Raw genomic sequence first — 21,405 nt, 5'->3', positions numbered from 1 at the left:
CTGGTGCAGCTGGATCTGCCACGAGGAAGGCAGGTAGCACCATTCTCTCCAATGTTATTTTCCTCTACCTATATAGGAAAGCCTTCTGTTACCATGACTAAATGCCTGACATTTTCTCTAGTGCTTTTTTGTTGACAAGAACATTTCCAAGGTGTTCATCAAGTTTAAGAGCCTACTTTCCCTCAAAACTGGTGGGACAACGCTTAAGCACTATGGGGGAAGATTCTTCATCTGATGTGTGCTCCTCAGGTTGACACTTACCCAGAAAAGTCTTTTTTAGTTTGGAGAATTCTGTCTTTCCAGGAAGGTTTTTACCATTCTGCTGTTGAGTGTAAATCAAAAGAGGCTGCTGCGGCGAGGTCCAGGCCTGGAGCCTGCAGTCTGTGTGAGGTGGACATCTGGGCTGCAGCAGTGTGTGCAAATGGGATTTCTAAAGCAGCTGCTTTGACTGTTTGATCGGCTCCTACAAGAGGCTCTTCTTCCTCAAGAAAACCTCAGTTTATTGAGTTATTCAAGCATGTACCTATCTGCTAGACTCGCAGTGCCTGGAAACTGACTGGAATTCATGGAACCAGAGGCTGTGACGCTACCAAAATCTTGTGCCTTGGGAAAACCAAAATCCTTAAATGCCTGGAGGTTCACCCAGTGGCACTGATGGAGCTTGCTTTCCAGCGGATTTTGTTTCCTAACTGTCCGTACAATGCATTATATTCAGGGCTGCAGTGTCAGTTTAGCCATCATAATGCACACAGATATCCACATAAGAAAACAAGAATAAAACTCTGAAGTTTTTCCCTGGTTACACCATGAACTCTTTTATGCAAGATACATGTTCAGCACAGCACTCTCTCATGCAGTAGAGACTATAAGTCATCTCCTCCCTACCTAATTACTTGCTGTCACTCAGCACCCAGGATGCTTGGTTTCTCCTGCCCCTCTGCAAAGTGGGGTTGCCGTGGATGATGCTTCCAATTATTAAGCAGGGACTTGTGCACACAGACATCGTGTCCATGTGAATCTTATTTCCTTCAGAAAGCTGTGCTAAATAGCTCACACACCTTCTTCTACTGTCTTGTGGGTATTCCCTTGTAAACTTAGAAGTCCTTCTTAATTTTTCCTGTATGTGCAATTGCTATTTGTAAGGTCAAATCTCACATTTTTCCCATGTTTATTCAGACTGAGAATTAATTTAAATTTAATCTTCCTGTCTCAACAACCAAACTCAGTCCTAGCTGTGAAGTTTTGGCATTAGATCAGTCACCATTATTAATATGGATCATAATGCTGTGTTGGCAGTGTTTACTACTGTTCTAAACCTTCTCTCTGTTTCACTATTTTTGCATATAAATTAGATATTTTTGTGTTTTCTTTTTCTGGGGCACACATGTTCTCACTGATACCAGTTTGCATGTGGTTTATTATGAATAGGCCTTAATCCTAATCTCTCATCCCTCAGAGTTGCATTAAAAATGTTAGTTTGTTTATAATCTATTTTTAATTTGTTATCCACCTCTGCTCACTCATACATTTGAAGCTTGTGCACGTACATATGTGCAGTCCTTTGGCATAGATCTGTGGAAATGACCCTAATTTTAGGATGAAAAAACAAAAAATCCCACGAAATATTTCAGGCATTTCCCTCAATGTAGAAAATACACACTCTTCATCTTCATTCTTCTAATATTTTACTACTTTAAAAATGCATATGAATAGCTGTTTAATGAAATGTGTTTGATTTAACCACAGTGCTCACTGGTTGCTTCCTTGGCTTTCAAGCTCTCCTGGCTCATTACAAAAGCTGGTGTGTTGTGCTGTACATTTTTCAGATACAGCCATGGCCCTGTTTCACCACTCAGTTGAATGTGTTTGGGACAAAACTGGCTCTCAGAATTTAATGAAGTCATGCTCTGTTGAGGCCTGGGACTTGATCTTATTGAAAACTAATGCATTTAATTTAGGTTTGAAATGTTGTTTGCACACAGTGAGCAGGTAGTCCCACTGTGTTGGTAACTGTCTACATATTTTTGGGTATTGTTCTGTGTTTAAAACAAAACCGACCAAACTGAAAACAAAACCAACAAAACTGAAATAAAAAAGAGGTGAGTCATCATCCTGATCTTTTGACAGTATTGCACAGAAGATGAGATATATTCTGCCATTTATTAGATAATACCGCATAATTTTCCAGTCTCACACTGATTATAGGAAGGGAAGTGGTTGTAGAAAATGGCAGACTGAATCTGTATCATTTGTTGTAGGGAATAGGAGTACCTTTCTACTCTCTTGTTCTCTTCAGTGGACCCCAGCTATTCAAGTATAGTCCAGGGGCTACTGGAGGAAAATTAGATTTTATTGCCTAGGGTCTCAAGGCTTTATCACCTGCAGAAGATAGGGGTCTAAGATTTGAGATTTCCTTAAGATAGTGATGCTAATGAGGAGCAAACAATGAGCCATGTGAAGAGATGCCTGTCAGGCACCCACAGCTTCAGCCTTACCCTAGCATTAAATGCCTGCGCTGGGCTAATCCTTCTTTTTTTTTTTCTTCTCTCTCATTTGCAGTATTCTTCACATAAAGCTCTCTGTGTGCAGTGCACTGCCATTTCTTAACTGCCAGAGCTTTGTGTCCATTAGGAGTGTTCCGGAAGAGTGTCCTGGGGGATGCAGAGCACAGGGAGCTGCTGATTGCTGAGCTCTTCCCATAAAAAACAGATTGCAATAATCATGTAAAGAGCAGCGCTGAAGCTAAGGTTTTTTTTTTAGAATTAAAGTTGAAAAATACTGCAATAATCTGACAGTGCTCTATTATGGCTCATTTCATATCTCTTTTCAAAAATGAAATCTATCAGTTGGACTTTCTATCTCAGATTATGACCAACACAGACGTAAGAACATTTTTGGTGGAAAAATGAAATATGTATTCTTCACTTCTTCTTGTCATTTGTGTGTGTGCGTGCTCCAAAAACTTAGTCTTTGAGGCATTAGTTGGCTAAAATTGCTGCAGAAAAAGAATTATGTGAAATGGGGTTGCATAAACACGATACGGACTATACAGAAATATCTGAAAAACCAGTGCAAGAGCAAAAAATAATAAAAACAGTTCTGTAGTCAGGAAGCCGTTCTGGTCTAAATTCTGCTTTGTATGTTAATCAGTTTAGAGACCTTGGCATTTCTTTCTCTGCCAGCTCACTCCTTCCTCTCTGTGCCAGTGAAATAAGGGAACTGAGGGAATGGCTCAGATATCCAGGGATATTTTCCACCGTGCTGCTGGCCCAGCTTCTGGGCAGTCGGCTCCTGGTGTGGTCTTGCCTCTTGGGAACCAGGCACCTCTGCTCTCAGTTGCTGGCCTGGGCACTGGGAGAGTTCCTCTCTTTCCTAAAATGACGAATATCAGATGTTTCTTCACAGTGAAATTGTACCGGTAATGAAGATCCTCCCCAGTATGCTCGTGAATTATTCACCAGATATGTTTACTGCAGCTAATGAAGTGCCAGAAAAGTTGAGCAAAATAAGGCCATAGAAACTCTGCAGTCACCTGCAGCTCAGTGATGTGTGCTCTCATTGTTGTCCGTTATTCTCCATAGCCTGGAAAACACCCTTGCAGTGTTTTGTTGGTGTATCAGGCTTACGTGGCAAGGTGTTGGTAGCAGTGCAGTGCCCCATGCCACAGCAGAGCAGAGCAGCTCCAGCTGCTCCAACAGGGCCCAGCTGCTGCCAGAGAACAACAGCTGCACAGCTGGGAGAGAGGGGGGAGAAACCAGAGAGCAGCTGCCCTGTGGCACTAAGTTTAGGGCAGGAGGGGGGCAGGAGGTGCTCCAGCAGCTCCATGCAGCCCAAGAGGGGCCCACGGAGGAGCAGGCTGTCCCCTGGGTGGTGTGGCAGTGCATGCAGCTTGCAGGAGGTATGGCCATGGATACCCCCACAGATGGGGGACCTGTGTGGAGCTCCCTTCAGGGTGAGCTCCATGGTGTGGAGCTGCATCGGAGCGGTCCTGGGACCTATAGGAAGGCCATACTGGATCAGCTGAGGAAGGACAGAAATGGGCAAACATGAGGTGCTATGGACTGACCGCAGCCCACTCTGGGGGAGGTGGTAGAAGAGGATACATGGGAGAAGGTGTTTTTAGATTGGTGTTAGTTTTGACTGGTCTGTTTTGTTATCAGTGGGCCATAAATCACATTCATCTTTCCATACTGAGTCTGTTTTGCCTGTATTGGTTATTGGTAAGTGATTTCCCTGTCCTGGTCTCAACCTACGGGGCTTTTTTTCATTGTATTTTCTCCCTCTGTCCATTTAAGAAGGAAAAGAGAGCAGCACGGTAGAACTGAGCTGCTGGTGTGAGGTCGCTACAGTTGGTGTCACACAGATCGATAATTGCTGTCAGCTGCTGCTGGAGGCAGCAAAACCTGCAGAAGCTGGAGGTGATGGGTAGCCTGCCTGTAAATTTAGGAGAGAGCTGACTTTCGTAGAGGCGAAATAAGTTCAGTGGTTGCTGGACGTAGAGATTAATTGCGTAATGCCTTAAATTTTGTAACATCCTAAAAAAACTGACAGAGCATGGTAGCTGGAAAGTAAGGCAGAGTTTAACTGACAAACCTTGCTCATCTTTGAGGCCAGTGAAAGTTATGGAGGTGGGTGGGATCTCCCATGCAGAGGTGCAGTGGATTCCTCCTCCTTTCCTGAGGTTTCTCCCATGGAAAATGGGATTAAGCTCAAGAAGAAGTGTTTCTCTAGCAACAAGAGAGAGCAAAGGTTTCTATTGTAATGGATCAGAGTAAAGCACATATGAGTCTACCTCTGTTAGTAGCTTGCACTTCCCTGCCTCCACTCTTCTTAAGAGAAGTGATTCTGAAGCCGAAATTTATGTCCATATAAAATTGACATTTAATTTTTCATCTTCTTTATTAAAAGCCAAGCTATTGTTTAATGTTTAGACTCTCGTTTTAACAAAATAGATACTTTCATTCTCTGTAATGTAAATTGAGAAATAAGGAATATCTGTTCAAAATGCGCTAGTAACTGAGAAGCACATCCCTTTCTCTGGAAAATATGAATGTACAGCAGAGAACTTCAAATATATATTTGCTGCTTTAAATATAGCTAGCTCGCGGAGAAATGTATGGAAGTTATATTGTAAACGAATCAAATGCTTGAACAATGTCTTGTGCATATTGTGAGAAGATCATAACAATGATAATTCTTGCACATTTCCTTTGACATTCTCTGCATGCTAGTTTACATCATCTGAACAGCTGTGTAGGATAGATAGACTTTCTCATAGGAAGAGGTGAAAATTGTTAACCCTTCTTTGCAGAATAAACCAACAGCAAAATCAGGATGGGAAATAGAAATTTTAAATTCTACTAGTCAACTAATCTAACTGTATGGCTGTCATTATATAAAGCAGGAGGTAGTAAAATTAAACCTATTTTGTAAGTGCTCTTGGTAGAGTTGATAAAGAATTTTGGTGCAGGTCTGTCAAGCGTTGCTTCCTCCACAATCTAAAGCACTGACCTAGCAAAAGTAATGCTAGTGAACCGGAGCATGATGAATATCTTACCCAGGTGCTGTCGGGGTGGTTTGGGCCTTTCAGCCACGTATGCAGTGAGAACTGGCAGTGGGCCTGCCTCCCTGACACCTGCATGGCTGTCACTGGCCAGCCCTTAGGTTTTGCACCTTCTTTGGAAACAATGCTGTGGGAAGGTCAGATTTGCTCATCAGAACTAAAATTATCCGTAAGCCATTGTACATTAACACTAGGGGTTTTGTTCCAGTGTTTGGTGTTCAAAGACGCTGGGAGCCTTAGGCATGGCACGTAATAGACATGTTGGCTTTGTGAGCTTACCTTGGTTACTTGAAAGCTGAGCCAGAAGGCTTGCTTCCTCCACACACAGCTTTTTGTCAAGCTGTTGCACTTAAAGGAGGTGTTACTGGCCCTAAGTAGTCAAAATAACTGCTTCAGTTCTGGGAATAGCCAAACTATGGTCCTGTGCCACGGATAGCTTTGTGAGCAGGAATAATTTGGACATGCCTTAATGGTGCTGAGCACCCACACTATGTCTGGAAATGTTAATTGCGATTCAGCAGCCAGGTCATTACTTCAAGTGCCAGGTCATTACTTCAGGTGTTTAAGAACAGATTGAAGACATCTGGTTAGTCATTGCCTGAGGGTTGATCTGAGTCACCATGCTCAGGTGTCCATCTGTCAGTGGGGAGATGGAGAGTTGCCCGTTGCACAGTGTTATGAGATGATGTCTCACCCCAGGGTATAGCCTCTCCCATCGCTCTGTTCCAGTTAAGTGCTTCCAGAAGCCTGGTAGGACTAAGTGTTCTTGGGGTGTGTGCTGCACACACAGAGGCTGTTTGAGGAGCTGAGTGGAGAAACAGCCAAGGAGCAGTCTGTGCCAGCAGAGGTAACCATGAGAAGAGCTCAGAGCACCTTGTCCCCGACCCTTTGTACAAATACAGCAAGGAGATGGGGCTTGGTAGAGCTTCTTGTTCTCCTTGCTTGCACCGCTCATGGCCCAGGGCTGTAGGGAGGAGCACACAGCCGTTACTGGGCACTGGGCCCACTCTGCCCTTCCTTGAGAGCAGAAAGGTGCCAGTGAGCTCCTGTGGTTCTGACCTGTGCATTGTTTTCCAGTGTGCTCTTAGGGCAGCGGTGTCTGCCGATGACTAGCAGTTCCTCGGCGACTTGAATGTGTTGAGATGTTCCAATGGAAGGTGCCTCCAGGGTTAGCTGTTACCCATTCTCCCTGCCTGCTTACCACAGTGACATGGTGCATTCTGCAAAGAGCACAAAAACCCCTGGCAAACAGAGCAGTGGGAGCATTTGGTAACGAGTAAACTGCAAAAGATCAGAAACAGGGGTAGCCTTTCTTTAAGTGCTTTGCTTAATGGACTTGCATCTATTTCCTATTTCATGTTGGCCACTGCAGCACTTTTCTGTCTTTGCCGTGGTTGTAGCTGCATGTACTTGCTCAGTGAGACTCATTAAGAACTCCTCATTGTGCCCCATCTGGACTCCCGTGCTCAGAGACGACCCCTGGTATCTGCAAGCTTCTGCACATCAGCTTACTGCTTTGCTGCTCCTGCCAGTGCAAGGCATGGAAGTGCCTTTTGTCTGCAGTGGGACTGGAAGGAGTCAGCTGAAGCCTTTGTTTCTACAGTTTAACATTTTGAAATTACTGAATATCAGAAAAAATATGCTCAATATTAAAAAAATATACCAAAAAAAGACACTTGCAGAGGCTAAGAAACACAAAATCTGAATGGCTTAAAGGAATAAAGAAAAAAGTAAAATAGTTCTTTGGTTGCTAGGATGCTTTTTTATCGCTGATAGCAGTGTGATTTGGGGTTTTTTCTTCTTTTCGTGTAATTTATTCACTATGGTTAGAGCACTGCTACACTGTGTTTTGACAATAGGTTTAAGTAAATGAGATAGCTGGCTAGTGCCACGTGAAGAGGGTTTTTGAAGTGTAGATTGGCTCAGGGTTTTCATTTCTCTTTGAAGGAAAGATAATGAAGAGCATTAGCAATGGCAATTTGTGATTATTGTATATTGAAAATGCCATAAATGGCATTTACTTGGACAGTTGTCCCCAGAATTTGCTCTGCATGATGTGTTTGCAAAGAAGCACTTTGCATCTCATGCAGCTGAGCAGAGAAGTGTGAATTGATAGCAGATATTTCAGTTAGAGTTAAAGGCGCAGGTCGGGGGGCTGATCATCGGGGAAGCAGATAGGCGTCTGCTTCTTTGTCTTTTGTATTTGGTGACAAAGGAATCCCCATCTGAATTGCTGCGCTCCATCCGAGCCCCCTCCGAGCCTCTGGTTAGCAGCAGTCAGTCTTTGCAGTGTCCTGACGTCATCCAGTGCATGCATGAGCTATGCTATTGTCTTACCGAGCGCAGGGCTGGGGATTGCAGTATCTGGTGTCCGCTACCTATCTCTGCCTGCCGCTCTCGCGGGAGCGACGCCGGCCTTCCCTTATCTCTTGGATTTAACACAGAGGCTCCTGCCTTCGGCTGCCCGAAGAAGGACCTTCGCTCTGGGGGCACGTAGAGCTATCTGCAGCGTGGAGCAGAGGAGGGGAGAGGAGGAGAGAGGAAAGGAGGGTCTGGCAGCTTGGATAGCTCGGACTGCATTGTCTGCCTTCATGACCCCTGCTGTGTAGCGGTCTCATCCCTGCTCTCATACACTCCCTCTGTCTTCCACTCTTTCTTCTCTCCTTTTTAAAATAGCAGCATCTGGGGCCAGCCATGTTTGGCACTGAATCGTCATGTAAGTAAACGCATCCTGCTTGCGTCCTCTTTCTGTTTGCTCAGGGCCGGTGGTATTGTTTGCTGTGCGCCGCGGTGCCAGCCTGCTTACAAAGGGACGGGGGATGCAGGAGGGTGGCATCCCCTCCGTGTGGCTGCATCCCGGCTGCGGGCTGCCAGAGCACCGAGGGGGAAAGGCAGCCTCCTTGAAAGTGCTAATTGATAAGCTCGTCCTAATTGATAAGCTCATCTGATGGTCCTTGGTTGTGAGTGCTCTGGTGAACGCGCTGCACGGATGGTACATTGAGGGGTTGAGATTGCAGCAGCATGAGATGGGCTGAAGATGGGAGGGATGGCTTAATCTGACAGAAAAGATGGTCTCGTTGGCTTTGGTTCTGTTTCTGGGAGCAGGAAGGCTGTCTTGGGATCCTTCCTGTGTCTGGAGAATCCAGAATTAAATCAGTTGAGTGGAATGCTAAATACTAGAAGTGGTTCTAAATGGCTAAATGGGTGAAAAATCCAAAAGAATGGCTTTGCTTATTTGTTTTTTTGTTGTCTTTTTTTCCTGATCTCTGTGCTGGAAAATCGTAGCTGAGCATGCCATGTATCAGCAACACAGACACATGCCTTGGAAAACAAGGAGCTTTTCTTCAGTGGGAGCAGTTGGCTCCCTGCAAAGCTGGCCATGGATGCAGCCCAGGGTTTGGGTGGAAGTGGTGCTGGTGCAGCAGTGGGGGGGACCTGTCTTATCTGTGATTATCCACAGGCTGAAAAATGCGGCACTGTACTTCATGCCCAAATAACACTGTGCATTGCAAACCGACCCTGGCATGAAGCAGAGCATCTCCCTGCAGGCGGTGGTGCTGCATCCCCACACTGCTGGGCTGGGGCTGCTCTGCAGCTCAGCTGCTGCCAGGCAGCCGTGAGAGCGTGGGGAGCCCTGGGGACCCACTCCTGGTGTGAGGCTGGGCTGGGGATGGGCGGCTGCTCCCTCTGCCATACTGAGCCCGGCCACTGTCGGGCAGAAAAACCTGTGCCTAGTTCCTATCTGCTTTAGAATGGTTTTTCATGGGTTGCACTAAACATGCTTGAAGCTCTTGGTAGATGGAGCGCGAGCAGAAATGCCCACTGCTGTGGCTGCGCCTGTTGATGTTGTGGCTGTATTGATAGAACACAGGCTGTGTGTATGGGGAGGTGTGTGCCTGTGCACACTGCATGTGAGTGTGCGGTGAAGTACAGCCAGTCCTGCACCTGCCCTCCTGCAGGCAGCACATGCTGCAAACTTGGGAAGTCAAGAGTACTGGGTGTTCATTTCCATGCTGCTCTCTTGTTTTATGACGTGCACCATTAAATGGTTTGCCTGACACATCTGGATGCAGCCACCAGCGTGCTAACTGCCTGTTTCCATGGCTCCCATGTATATAGATTTAGGTGATGGGAGCTTTTACAGTCACTGTCAGCTTCCTGGGGGTGGTCCAACAGTGTTCATTCACCTCAGGTACAGTGCAGTGCAAGCAGTTGCGGAAGATCTGACCCAGACTGTGCCCTGCCCTTGTCCAAATGTACCTCTGTACTCAGCTGGGGCACGGAGCCGGGACCTGGCACCGGAGGGGCTCTGTGCTACTGGCAGTGCCCTGACCACTGCTGCTTGGTCCAGGAACCGGTGGGTTCAGAGAAAGGAAATTGAATGGCAATTCTTCTGATCGAAGTGGAGTCAAACTGAGGGTTTTTTAGCCTTCCCTCTGCTCCTGCCTTCATGTTCCCGTTGCCGGATGATCAGTGCAGCCATCTGGTTCTTAATATTTCAGTCCTGCCAGAATGGTGCTGGGTCCACCAGGCAGACTTTCACGGTGCTAAAATGAATTCATAAAATTCAGCTTTCTCTGTTCCTTTAAAATCCTACAGGAGCTGTTTCCACAGCTGTTCAAAGAGCATAAAACGAGCAGATTGCAGTTTGTTCATGCTGCTCGCTTACATATAGTATTTAGGAATTGATTAGGAATTCTGTCTCTCAGTGACACAGATACTTCAAATGTCAAACACTCCACAGTTCTGCTTTTGCTTTTTCCTTCTGACAGCACGAGAAGGGCAGTGTGAAAGCGCAGCCGTGCTTATCACTGCCTGGGTGCTGGGAAAGACAAACATGGGGCACGGTGGTGTGGCGGGGAGCTGAGATGCACTGTGCTAGCAGATGCCAGCCCTGCGGCACGCTGCGAGCTGGGAAAGGGCAACGCAGAGCTGTCTGCAGGGAGCTGGGCTGCAGCGCGGCAGCTCCCGTGCGGCCATGCTCAGTGCTTTCCATCAGTCACGTGCCCTCTTTGTCATCCCCACGGGGAACACGTGTGCTGGAAATCGTTCATCCTTGGTGCTTTTGTCCTGACCTCTTCCACGCAGCACGGTGTCAGGCACAGCAGCTGGGAGAGGCTGGGGTGATGTGGCTCAGCTGGAGCTCTCGGTGCGATGTAAAGGAATGGGGCAGGCTGTGGTTCGGAGCTCATACAGCTTACGAAGAGGAAGGCTGGTGTGTGGGGCTGCTGTCCTTGGGGAAATGGGCAGCTGAAGGCTGGAGTGGACATACTGGAAAGAATCCATGGAATGGCCACTAAGATGAGGAAGGGACTTGGAGCATCTCCAGAGATGAAGCTGAGAGAGCTGGTTCTGTGCGAGCCAGACTCTTGTCAGTGATGCCCTGTGCCAGGCAGGAGGCAGCAGGCACAGCCTGGTTCCCTCTGAACACCTGGAAGAAGCACTTTGGTGTGGTGCTACAGGTGGTAGAGCACTAGCACAGGTTGCCCAGAGGCTGTGCAATCCCCTTGGAGATGTTTAAAGCCTCCTGGTCATGGTTCTGGGCAACCTGTTCTGGGCATCCCTGTTGGAGCAGGTGTTGGGCCACCAACCTCAGCCATTCTGTGTGGAAAGGGATGCCCTGCCCGCTTATAATCTTTGCTGCTCTGTGTTATTCTGCTTCAGTGTTATTGTTCCTGGGCTATATTTTTTTTTCCAAACTCCCAGCCAGAATGCATTAAATGGAAAAGGTTGCACCAAGATAATTGATTTTATAGCATGAGGAGGGTCTTGTAAAACTGCATAAGAGCAGCAGTTAGGAATGGAGAAGTGAGAAACCGTAGTGCTGGTTATTGAGAACAATTTCTTTTACCTTAAAAGAGGCACTCTATGAAGTGGATGCCCAAGTACTAGAACGAAGCTGAAGTCTTCAGTTCATTAGCGATAGAGTGCCTGGGACCCTGCTCCAAAGCTGTACAGTGTGATGGGCATGGGTGCTGCTGTCCTGGGCCAGAGTACCTGCCTCCTTTCACCATCCCAGTCCTCAGGAGAACCAGCCAGAATCAACCACTGCTTCAGTTAGTCAGCTGTGACCATGTTAGCTCCTCAGGCTGCTTTGTTGGGAGGTCAGATGTGCAGTGGTCCAAAGGAAGGTGGGACCATGGAGCTGTTGAAACTCTGCTGGGGCAGTGGCCCTGGGGAGGGTGAGCTCCACCAAACCAGCAGGTCACCAAAAGGCTCTGTTTTTAAACACAAATAGCCCATTGCCATCCTGAATTGCCAACAACACAGCAGTAAGTTCACAGGGATGTTGCACTGGTTTCTTAGGCAATTTTATGTAGAAGAGAGGCTACAGAAATTTATCAATTCAAACAAAAAGATTTGATTGTTGAGATTCTGGCTGCTCCCCAGCCAGGGGAGCTTGTCTTGATCTCCCATCAGTCAGGGCTGTGGAAACGCTGCAGAATCAGGTCAAAGAGAATGGCTTAGCTACAGCAGCTTCAAATACCAGAGTAAACCTGGATTATGAAAGGGATTGAGATTGTAAAAGTTGTAATAAACTTGACAAATTCGACGGTGAGAGTTCAAGATATTTGGAGGGAAACGCAGTCTCCCCTTCTGCTTTACAAGGGATTTTAAATACTTAGTGAATTGTCACTATTTTCTTTTAATAAAGGCTTTTTAAAAAATAATGGTCCTGAGATAAGAGGTCTGTAGTTTATGTAAACTCCATTGCTGTGTTACTTCATTAGCTGCCCAAGGTGCTGTCTTGAAGCACTTGGCTGTGTGTTCGCTCAGGAGGGCTGGAAGCTCAGTTCAGCTTTCTCCTCCAACAGTGCCAGTGCGAATTCACTGTGTTGAGCTGTTTCCAAGCATGCAGCTGGTTGAGAAGTTTAAGTGTGAGTTGCTGGCGTGAATGGACACATGTTGGAGGCTAGATTTGACACACTCATTTGACAATCTGAGACCTTCTGGTTCTTGTAGCCCTGAATCAGCTTTTGTGTCAAAACTCATTAGTTTTGAGTTCGCTAATATCTGATAGAAGGTTCTGCATGTGATTCTAACCTGTGCTGTAGTTGTGTCCATAGGTGAGTTTCTGGAACTGGCAGGAGATCTGAAAGTGCAGGCAGTGAATGGAGTACCATCTTTCTTCCCCCCATACTGTCTCATTACAGTTGATCCTTGCTGTAGCTAAAATCCTAAGCTATGGTCAGCAGCGAGGCCCATGACTGGCTAAAAGCGATAAGAGTTCTTTTAGATTAAATATAGAAATCACAGAATAATTTTTGTTGGAGGGGCCAGCACCTCCTTCTGAGCAGGACTGATCTCCAGGTCACATCCATCTCCATGGATGTATTATATAGATATTATACCATCTCAATCCATCCACATGTTTGCAAAATGATGGGAGATCAAAATGAGCTTCAGCTGTGACCAGTTTGATTTACAGAACCAGAAATAAGGATAAATCTTTAAGCCCAAGGACAGTTGAAAGGCTATTAGAGTCCCTTTGGACCACGTGACCCAGATAGGAAGTGCAGTACGTGTAGTGGGGACTGCTATGAGCCAGGGTAGAAGCACTGGGGTTTGAGGTGATTCTGGGGGTAACTAATGTCAGTGCCACTCTAAAAACTTATCTGCAGAACAGTCTAAGCCTTTTGTTTCCATCTGAGCTAGAATCGCCTGCTGATCACTGAAGCACCAGGGGAGGTCTATGAAGTGCAAAGAAGAAAAGAGCACTGTAAATTCGTGGAGATGGAGTATTCCAAGTTTCAGGATCAACATATATATTTCCTGTTTGTTAAAACACTGTTAAAACACCAGTATTTAGACCCTTGCATATGAAGGTAGCTATCTACAGCAAGGACTGAAAGAGGCTTAGAAATGCCATTATGTTCACTGTTATAAAGGATAGGACATCTGTAATAGGGAATAAAGATGTAAAACTACAGAGAAAAACATCCAGAAAACATCCAGTGTAGCTCAGTGGAAAATTGGCTGTCTGTGTTATGTTTGGCCAACGAGAAGCCTATGCTAAGAGATCAAATTATGATGCTCAGAAACCAGGATTCTGCGTGGACCTACATTCTGCCTAGGCCAAGAAATTTGCCACTGCTTTCAGCATTGTATGGAAACTACTTTAGGAGTTCCTAAAGCTGTTTGTGGATTTCATTTTGAATTGGCATCTTGAGTTAAAACGAGTATTTCAAACAGTACATGGAAATCAGAAGGGAAATTCTTGTGAGACTCTTGGGCAGTGATGCAAAATTAAAGTCTCTTGTGTATGACTTCCTTCAAGAAATATGGTGGCTGAGAAGGTCTTTCCTCGGTGCAGGCAAGTGAAGGATGTGGAAGTGGCCCTCAGACAGACAGTGGTTGAGCCAGAAGCAGGAGCTCAGAATGAAAATGTACAAAACTGGCAAGCTTTTGTGAGAAATATGTAGCTGTAGTGGGGACTTTCCACATTTGTATAGTTCTTAAATAGCTTTTCTGAAGAATTGACCAGGCAGGGAAGGGATGAGGGTGATGTGAATGAGCTCTGAAAGAATGTAATTTGTACTCAGAAGGTCTGTAGCCTAAGATGCTCTGGGAGGTTTTGAAGATGACAATATAAAGATTGTCCATCTCCTTTTGCCTCTCATCTTTAGCATGCTACTCATTAGCCCAATGATTTTGCACATACAGTGAGAATGTGATTTCATGTCTGTCATCACACCAGCAAATGCTGGCTTCCATGTTGCTGCTAGAACTGAGTCTTGGAAAGCTGCTGTGAGTGTGCCTTTCCTGCTGCACTCACCTGACTGTGGAAGAGCCCATCTTGTGGTGCATCAAGGAATTTTAAGAGGTTGTGTTCTTGATGTTGATGAGTTGTACTTATGAAAGTGCAGCAAAAAGAAAATGTACTCACTCGCATGCTTTAAAGTTCCTGGATGATGGTAGTAGGAAAAGGAGATTGCATATTTTTTGCTTTGTATGTTCTCTGCATTTTAGAAAATAGCAAGGGACCTTATTTTGAGATCATAACTGGAAAGTGAATTATGACACGTACATTGCAGCTCTGTGGAACACAGAAAATGGCAGCTGACTCCACCTGTAAGAGCACTGCTGCAAGATCAGGGAAAACTACCATAAGCAGACAGCAGCATCCCAAGCAGAACCTGAAGTGTATGAATCACTGGTCATAAATTAAAATACAAGTAAGTGTTATTGTTAGCAATACTGAAACATGCTAAAAAGGTGTATTTATCATTCACAAGAGCTGACTGTGGAAGCTGATGTCCTCACTAACCTTTTCTCCTGGACGCTGCCTTCATTGCAGGCTCCAGCAAGGCATCCCAGACTTCTCAGTGGTAGCAAACCATGCTGCTGTGTTTGCGTAGATGCAATAACCCAACTCAAATTATCCATCTGCTGATAAAATGCTTTCATGCTTCGATTTAAATAATCAGAGGGAATACACTACATCAGAAATGCAGAATTATCTGGTAAAGAAACTTGTGTGAAGATCCTATACAGTGCTTTGTCATCTAGAAAGAAACCAAGCATTTCATCTAAAATGGCCTGGAAATTTCATAGGCGGCTGCTGGAATGCAAAGTCTGTGAGAGGGTTAACTAAGCTGGAGGAAGTGTTCCTGTAGCTCAACAGCATGTATCAGCCTGGTTATTCTCTGCTTGCGTGGTCCACAGTGATAACTGCAGATAAGCTGTTATTATTATGAACAGAGCGTGATAATCAGTCTGCCTCTGCAGATGGATGGAAAAAAGCTCCAAGTGGTGGAAATAAGCAGCCAGATAAAAAGCAGCAAGATCTGAGCTGCAGGGCTCTCATTCAGGAGTGGAAGTTCCCTCAGGAAACCTCCCATACACTGAGAGACTTCATGCATTCAGATTATATGAGGGAAATAGGGGAATATAGTGTCCTTTTTAACAGAGCAGAAATGTGGTTTCTGTGACCGTAAAACTGGGAGCATACTCCTGACTTACCAGTGAGTTCATTCTGAGGCCTCGGGCCTCAGCTAGAGTGTAATGACAGTACAAGGAGACAGCACCAGGATAAAGGAATCCTCAAGCATGTAAGATAAGACATAGGTGTGAAGGGATAGAATAGCATGCATCCTCAGCAAATTTGATGGTAGTACAAGGCTGGGAGGAGTGGCTGCCATGCCAGAAGGCTGTGCTGCCACTCAGTGAGACCTGGAGAGGCTGGGAAGTTGGGCAGAGAGAAAAATGATGAGGTTCAACAAGGGCAATTGCAGAGTTCTACACCAGAGGAGACATAACCACGTGCAGCAGTACAGTTTTAGGAGATGAAAGGAGCTGCTACTGAATGGGAACACTGCAGAGAAGGATCTGGATGTCCTGAAGGACGACAGGTTGGCCGTGAGCCAGCAGTGTGCCCTTGTGCTGTGTGCATTAAAAAGAGCACGGTTAGCAGGTTGAGGGAGGTGATCCTTCCCCTCTACTACGCTGTGATGGGGCCACATCTGGAGTACTGTGCCCAGTTCTAGGCTCCCCAGTTCATGAAAGACGGGGAACTAGAATCCAGCAGAGGGCCACAAAGATGATAAGGGGCCTGGAGAACTTCCCTTGTGAGGAAAGGATGAGAGACCTGGGACTGTCCAGCTTGGAGAATACTGAGGGGAACTCAAACATATCTGAAGGGCAGGAATCAAGTAGATGGGGTCAGGCTCTTTTTAGTGGTGCATAGTGACAGCACAAGGGGCAACAGATGCAAACTGGAACACGGGAGTTCCATCTGAACATGAGAAAGAACTCTTTTGCTGTGTGGGTGACAGAGCACTGGCACAGGCTGCCCAGAAGAGAAGCTCTGGAGTCTCTTTCTCTGAAGATATTCAGAATCCACCTGGATGCTTTTCTGTGCACTCTGCTGTAGGGAACCTGCTGTAGCAGGGATTTGGACTAGGTAATCTCAGGAGGTCCCTTCCAACCCACATAATTCTGTGATTCTGTAGCATCATCTTTAATATCATTTGCCATGCTGTAGTGGGACTAAGTGCATGTTGCCCTGCCTGTGGGGGTGCAATAGCTGCAATGATCAGGAGATTTAATTACCTGCCCAGGAGCTATCTCAGTGGCTATACGTATTTATATACTGTATTATGTTGTACATAAGTATTTATACATATTGCTATGCTAGGATATACCTGCATGCCAAAGAAGATGTTCTTGCTGTGGGCATTGTGAATCACAGCCTGCAGTGACCCGTTCTGATGCGAACAGACATCAGGTTGGTTGTTTTGGGGCATTGCATTTATGCTAATGACTTACAGTCTCTGTGGGTCTTGGCTGCATTTCAGCGATGAATGAAGCTGTAGATTCAAAATCAGTGCCCTGGGCTGCAGGAGTTTTGAGCTACGTGTCTGGCGTTTAGCTGTGCTTTGTCTTGTTTGTCTCTAGCAGTGTTCAGTTAATTCTTGCATAAAATAAAGTGCATATAAATAGTCACACAGAACCATGCAAAAGGGCAAAAAGAAAAGGCACATGTTGGGGCTTGCCATCCTCAATAGTATTCCCTTAAACATCCACACTCCCTGGGGTAACAAAGCGATGTGCGTCTGTAATCCAGGCTGTCAGTGCAGTCACTGTCCTTGCACAGCGAGGTACGGCCTGCAGCAGCTCATGTCTGCAGTCTAACAGTAAATGCACGTTCTCAGTTATTTCAGAAAAATATTATTTCAGAAATCTGCATTTTCAGCTATTCTCCTTCTGTTCACTGACAAGTTGTACTGTAATTCTGATTGGATTTGTACTAGAAGGAAAGATGTGGCTTTTTCACAGAATGACTTGAGTTGAAAGGGACCTTAAAGACCAGCCAGCCCCAGCCCCATGCCATGAGCAGCGCTGCCACTCACCAGCTCAGGCTGCCCAGGGCTCCATCCAACCTGGCCTTGAGTGCCTCCAGGGATGGGGCATCCACAGCTTCCATGGGCAGCTGTGCCACTGCCTCACCGCCCTCTGAGTAAAGAATTTCCTCCTAATATCTAACCTAAATCTCCTCTCTTTTAATTTAAAACCACTCCCCCTCGTCCTGTCATTGTCTGCCCATGTCAGTCTCACTCACTGTTCGTAAGTCCCCTTGAGGTACTGGAAGGCTGCAGTGAGGTCTCCCTGGAGCCTTCTCTGCTCCAAGCTGTACAACTCAGCTGCTTCAGCTTTTCTTCACGTCACTGAACAATCTAACTGTGGGCAGAGGTGTTCAGAAAGTTTTTATTTATATATGTATTTTATATATATGCATACATGTATATTACTTTGTAAACTGTTGTGAGTAAAAATTGTAGCTGCCTTGTAAAGCATTGTAAAACAGGCTGAGTGACCAAAGCTAAGAAGACTGCTTCTTCCTAAGTGAGGGAAGAGTCTGAAGCCATCTCCCTGTATAGCCTGTGTTGCTGCCATGAAGCTGTACTCTCACTTCTTCCCTCCAGGAACTGGAAATTCAGTACCCTGGTACCATATCTAGTTTTCCAGCATTAGATTTGCTTTCATTCTTTTGCAAGGAGATTGGAGCTATGAGCAAAAGTAGAGTTAGCTTCCTTTTTCTTTACAAAGTTGCTTTTTCCAGGGGCCTCATACCTGAGCCCAAGGGAACTGAACTTTTATCTGATTGCCCCTCTTTAATTGATTTCACATCAGTTATTGCTGGTCTGATGTCCAAAACTAAGCCAACAACAGCAGTTGGCATATGGTAGGAGTCACTGCAGCCAAGTCTCAGCATTGTCCGTTTGCAGCTGTTCCCCTTCTCTTTGGGAACCCATGTCAATTTGGTACGGAGCAGTGAAAGACTTATCCCAAATAGATGTCAAAACCTTTTATTCGGGGCTCTTAAGATCTGAGTCTGATTGATGAGATTAGCCTTTTCTGTGAGTACCCTTCTCAGAAATTGTAGGTGATCCCTTAGAAGGTTTATCTGTAAATGTCCTGTCTCAGGTTTAAATAAAATCGTGATTTTTAAAAAACAAGGTTAATTAAGCTGGCATAAAACAAAAACAAAACCAAACTACAGAAATTCTCAAGTAGGACTACCCTGAGTTAACAACATGCAAGTTTAAGGTTAATTGTAGTAAACTTTCTTAGAAAATAGGATGTCTGTGAAATACATTGCATAAAAACATGAGTTCAGACAGGTCAAAAAGTGCTTTAAAGTAATATTTGTGTAAAAGTGATGAGGTGATTTCTTGGTTTTGTTTTAATATCCATCATAACACTTTTTGTAGCTTTCAGAAACCTGAAATATCATTTTGTTTGTCGTAATCATAGATTCAGCAAGATTGGAAAAGAGCTCCAAGATCACCCAGTCCAACTGTCCACCTACCAGCACTATAGCTCCACCAAACCGTGTCCCTCTGTACAGCAATTAAACGTTCCTTGTATGCCTCCAGGGATGGCGACTCGGCCACCTCCCTCAGGCTTCTTAATGTGCATGAGAATGAACTTTGATAAGGGGTTTGAAGTTCACCTCTGCCAAAGAGGAGCTGCGGTTTCCAAACATAACAAAGGAGTGACTTTGTTTTCTTTGATGTTGTTGTCGTGCTATCAGCCCTTTGGTGATGTTTCTGCAAAGCCGATGCTACATTTTTGGAAGACACCAAGAAAATGGCTACAGGCTTTTAATTGCCCTGCCAATAAATTTGGCCATGCTTCCCTAGAATGCTTCCTTGTAGGGAGGCCTGGGTATGTTTTACTGATCCACAGTGGCTGAGCATTAGCAATGAGAGCATGAGGTGGGCAAAGCCTTCTTAAATTTATGACGTCATTATCTGCAATAGTTCAGCGTTTAAGCCATTGTGGTGTATAAAAGCTTGTATAAAAGCACTGTGATGGTATAAAAGCTTGTCTTTACACCAAGTGCCCTGCTAGCTATGTTCTGGTTTGGATCTAGCAATTAAACTTCATCTAGTTTTGAGATTTTTACAAAAACAGAAATAGAATACGGTGTGTACTGTGTGAACTGTTGCAAAATCAGGTTTTGGCTAGATGGTTCATCTGTGGAGGTTGAAATAAACTGAAGAACAGTTGGAATCTTGAAGGAGGAGGCTGGGTCAACTTATTTCTTGAGCAGCTAAATCTGGGAAGTGTGATGAGCTAGAGGAGAGAAGGAAGTCTTATAACATGGAAGATCCTGGAATTTTCAAATTATGTGTGATTTTTTTTTATATGTAAATATGTAAATGTCCAAGTGTATCATCCAAGTGGAGGCGAGTGGCGAGTGGTGTTCCTCAAGGGTCAGTGCTGAGGCTGGTGCTGTTTAACATCTTTGTAGATGACATGGACAGTGGGATTGAGTGCACTCTCAGCACGTACCAAGCTGAGAGGTGCAGTTCACACTCTAGAGGGAAGGGATGTTGTCCAGAGAGACCTGGATAGCCTTGAGAGGTGGGCCTTCATCAGCTCCATGAAGTCCAAGTGCAAGGTTCTGCACCTGTGTCAGTGAAATCCCAAGCACAGATACAGGTTGAGCAGAGAATGGCTTGAGAGCAGCCCCGAGGAGTAGGCTTGAAAGTATTGGTTGATTAAAGACTCAACATGAGCCAGCAGTGTGTGCTTCAGCCAGCAGTGTGTGCAGAAGGGCCAACTGTATCCTGAGTTGCATCAAGAGAAGTGTGACCAGCAGGAAGAGGGAGGAGATTCTGCCCCTCTGCTCTGCTCTTGTGAGACCCCACCTGGAGCACTGCATCCTGGCCTTCAGCCCCAAACACTAGAAGGACATGGAGCTGTTGGAGAGGAGCCAGAGAAGGGCCTCGAGGATTATCAGAGGGCTGGAGCATCTCCTCTGTGGAGTCAGGCTGAGGGAACTGGGGCTCTTCAGCCTGGAGAAGAGAAAGCTCTGGGGGAGCCTTACAGTGGCCTGCCAGTAAAGCTGGGGAAAGCTAGGGAGGGATTTGTTGTAAGGGCAAGTAGTGAAAGGATGAGGGGAAATGGTTTTAAACTGGAAGAGGACAAATTTAGACTAGATATTAGGATGAAATTCTTTACTGTGACGGTAGTGAGACACTGAAACACATCCAAAGAGGTTGTGAATGCTCCCTCTCTGGAAGCATTCAAGGCCAGGCTGGATGGAGCTTTGAGGAACCTGGTCTAGTGGGAGGTATCCCTGCCTATAGCAGGGAGTTGGAACTAGACAGTCTTAAAGGCCCCTTCCAAACCAAATCATTCTGTGATTCTATGATATGAAGAGAAGCAGTAGGAGAGATGGATATGAATAGGTTAGATGGTGGAGTCCTCCCCACTCTTCGTTAATTTCCATAAGGAAATCAGAAGACATCTCTGAATTGTAAAACTGAAAAAGAGAATCTGGAAATGCTACTGAAATGATTTTAGTTAAATGAGGCAATTTTAGAAATTGCAATCAAGACATTGGTATCCTTTTACTCTAATATCCAGAAGAGAAGATGATCATAGTTTTGCTGTAGTACATGTTGTTATCCTGCTGTGGGAACAAGAGTTAATCATGTCCATGAAGACAGTGCCCCTGCTCCTGCTTGAGCTGGGAAAATCAGGCAGTGTCGCTTGAATTGGGGTGAAGAATCAGTGATACCAGCGACTATCCAGTGTGCAGGGGGTTGTCACAAATCTGATTTATTTCCAGATCTTTTCAGAGCCTGGCGTGTAGGCAGGCTCCTTTTTCCTTCGCTCACTTCATGATGGCTGCTTTTGTTGTTTTCTCTAGGTCTGTCAATCCTGACTGTGCTCTATTTTACTGAAAGCGCCAATTAGAAAGCCGAGCATTTGCTCTTCCTCCCAGATGGCTCCCTCTGCAATACTGTGCTGTAACAAAGCGGGCACAAGCCCCATCTGTAATCTTGTGCACAGAGCAGTGCAGCCTGCCGTTTCAAAATGAATTG

The 21,405-nt window shown here is 45.4% G+C and overlaps 1 protein-coding gene across 6 annotated transcripts in view; it reads left to right on the top strand.

The window, feature by feature from the left end:
- Positions 1–21,405, top strand: part of ST7 (suppression of tumorigenicity 7) — a 135,124-nt gene that overhangs the window by 31,693 nt on the left and 82,026 nt on the right. The window contains exon 1 of one of the 6 annotated variants that reach the window (XM_048946766.1): positions 6,926–8,279. The exons of the other annotated variants lie outside the window; for them this stretch is intronic. Within the exon in view, the coding sequence (XP_048802723.1) occupies positions 8,258–8,279 (22 nt within the window). The 5' untranslated portion in view covers positions 6,926–8,257. Of the gene's footprint in view, positions 1–6,925; positions 8,280–21,405 lie in introns of those variants that run through there. 6 annotated transcript variants of the gene reach the window in all.

The sequence above is a fragment of the Lagopus muta genome, chromosome 1 (assembly GCF_023343835.1).
Source record: "Lagopus muta isolate bLagMut1 chromosome 1, bLagMut1 primary, whole genome shotgun sequence".
In the NCBI taxonomy this organism is placed as follows: Eukaryota; Metazoa; Chordata; class Aves; order Galliformes; family Phasianidae; genus Lagopus; species Lagopus muta.
This window is presented reverse-complemented; position numbering and strand designations above follow the sequence as displayed.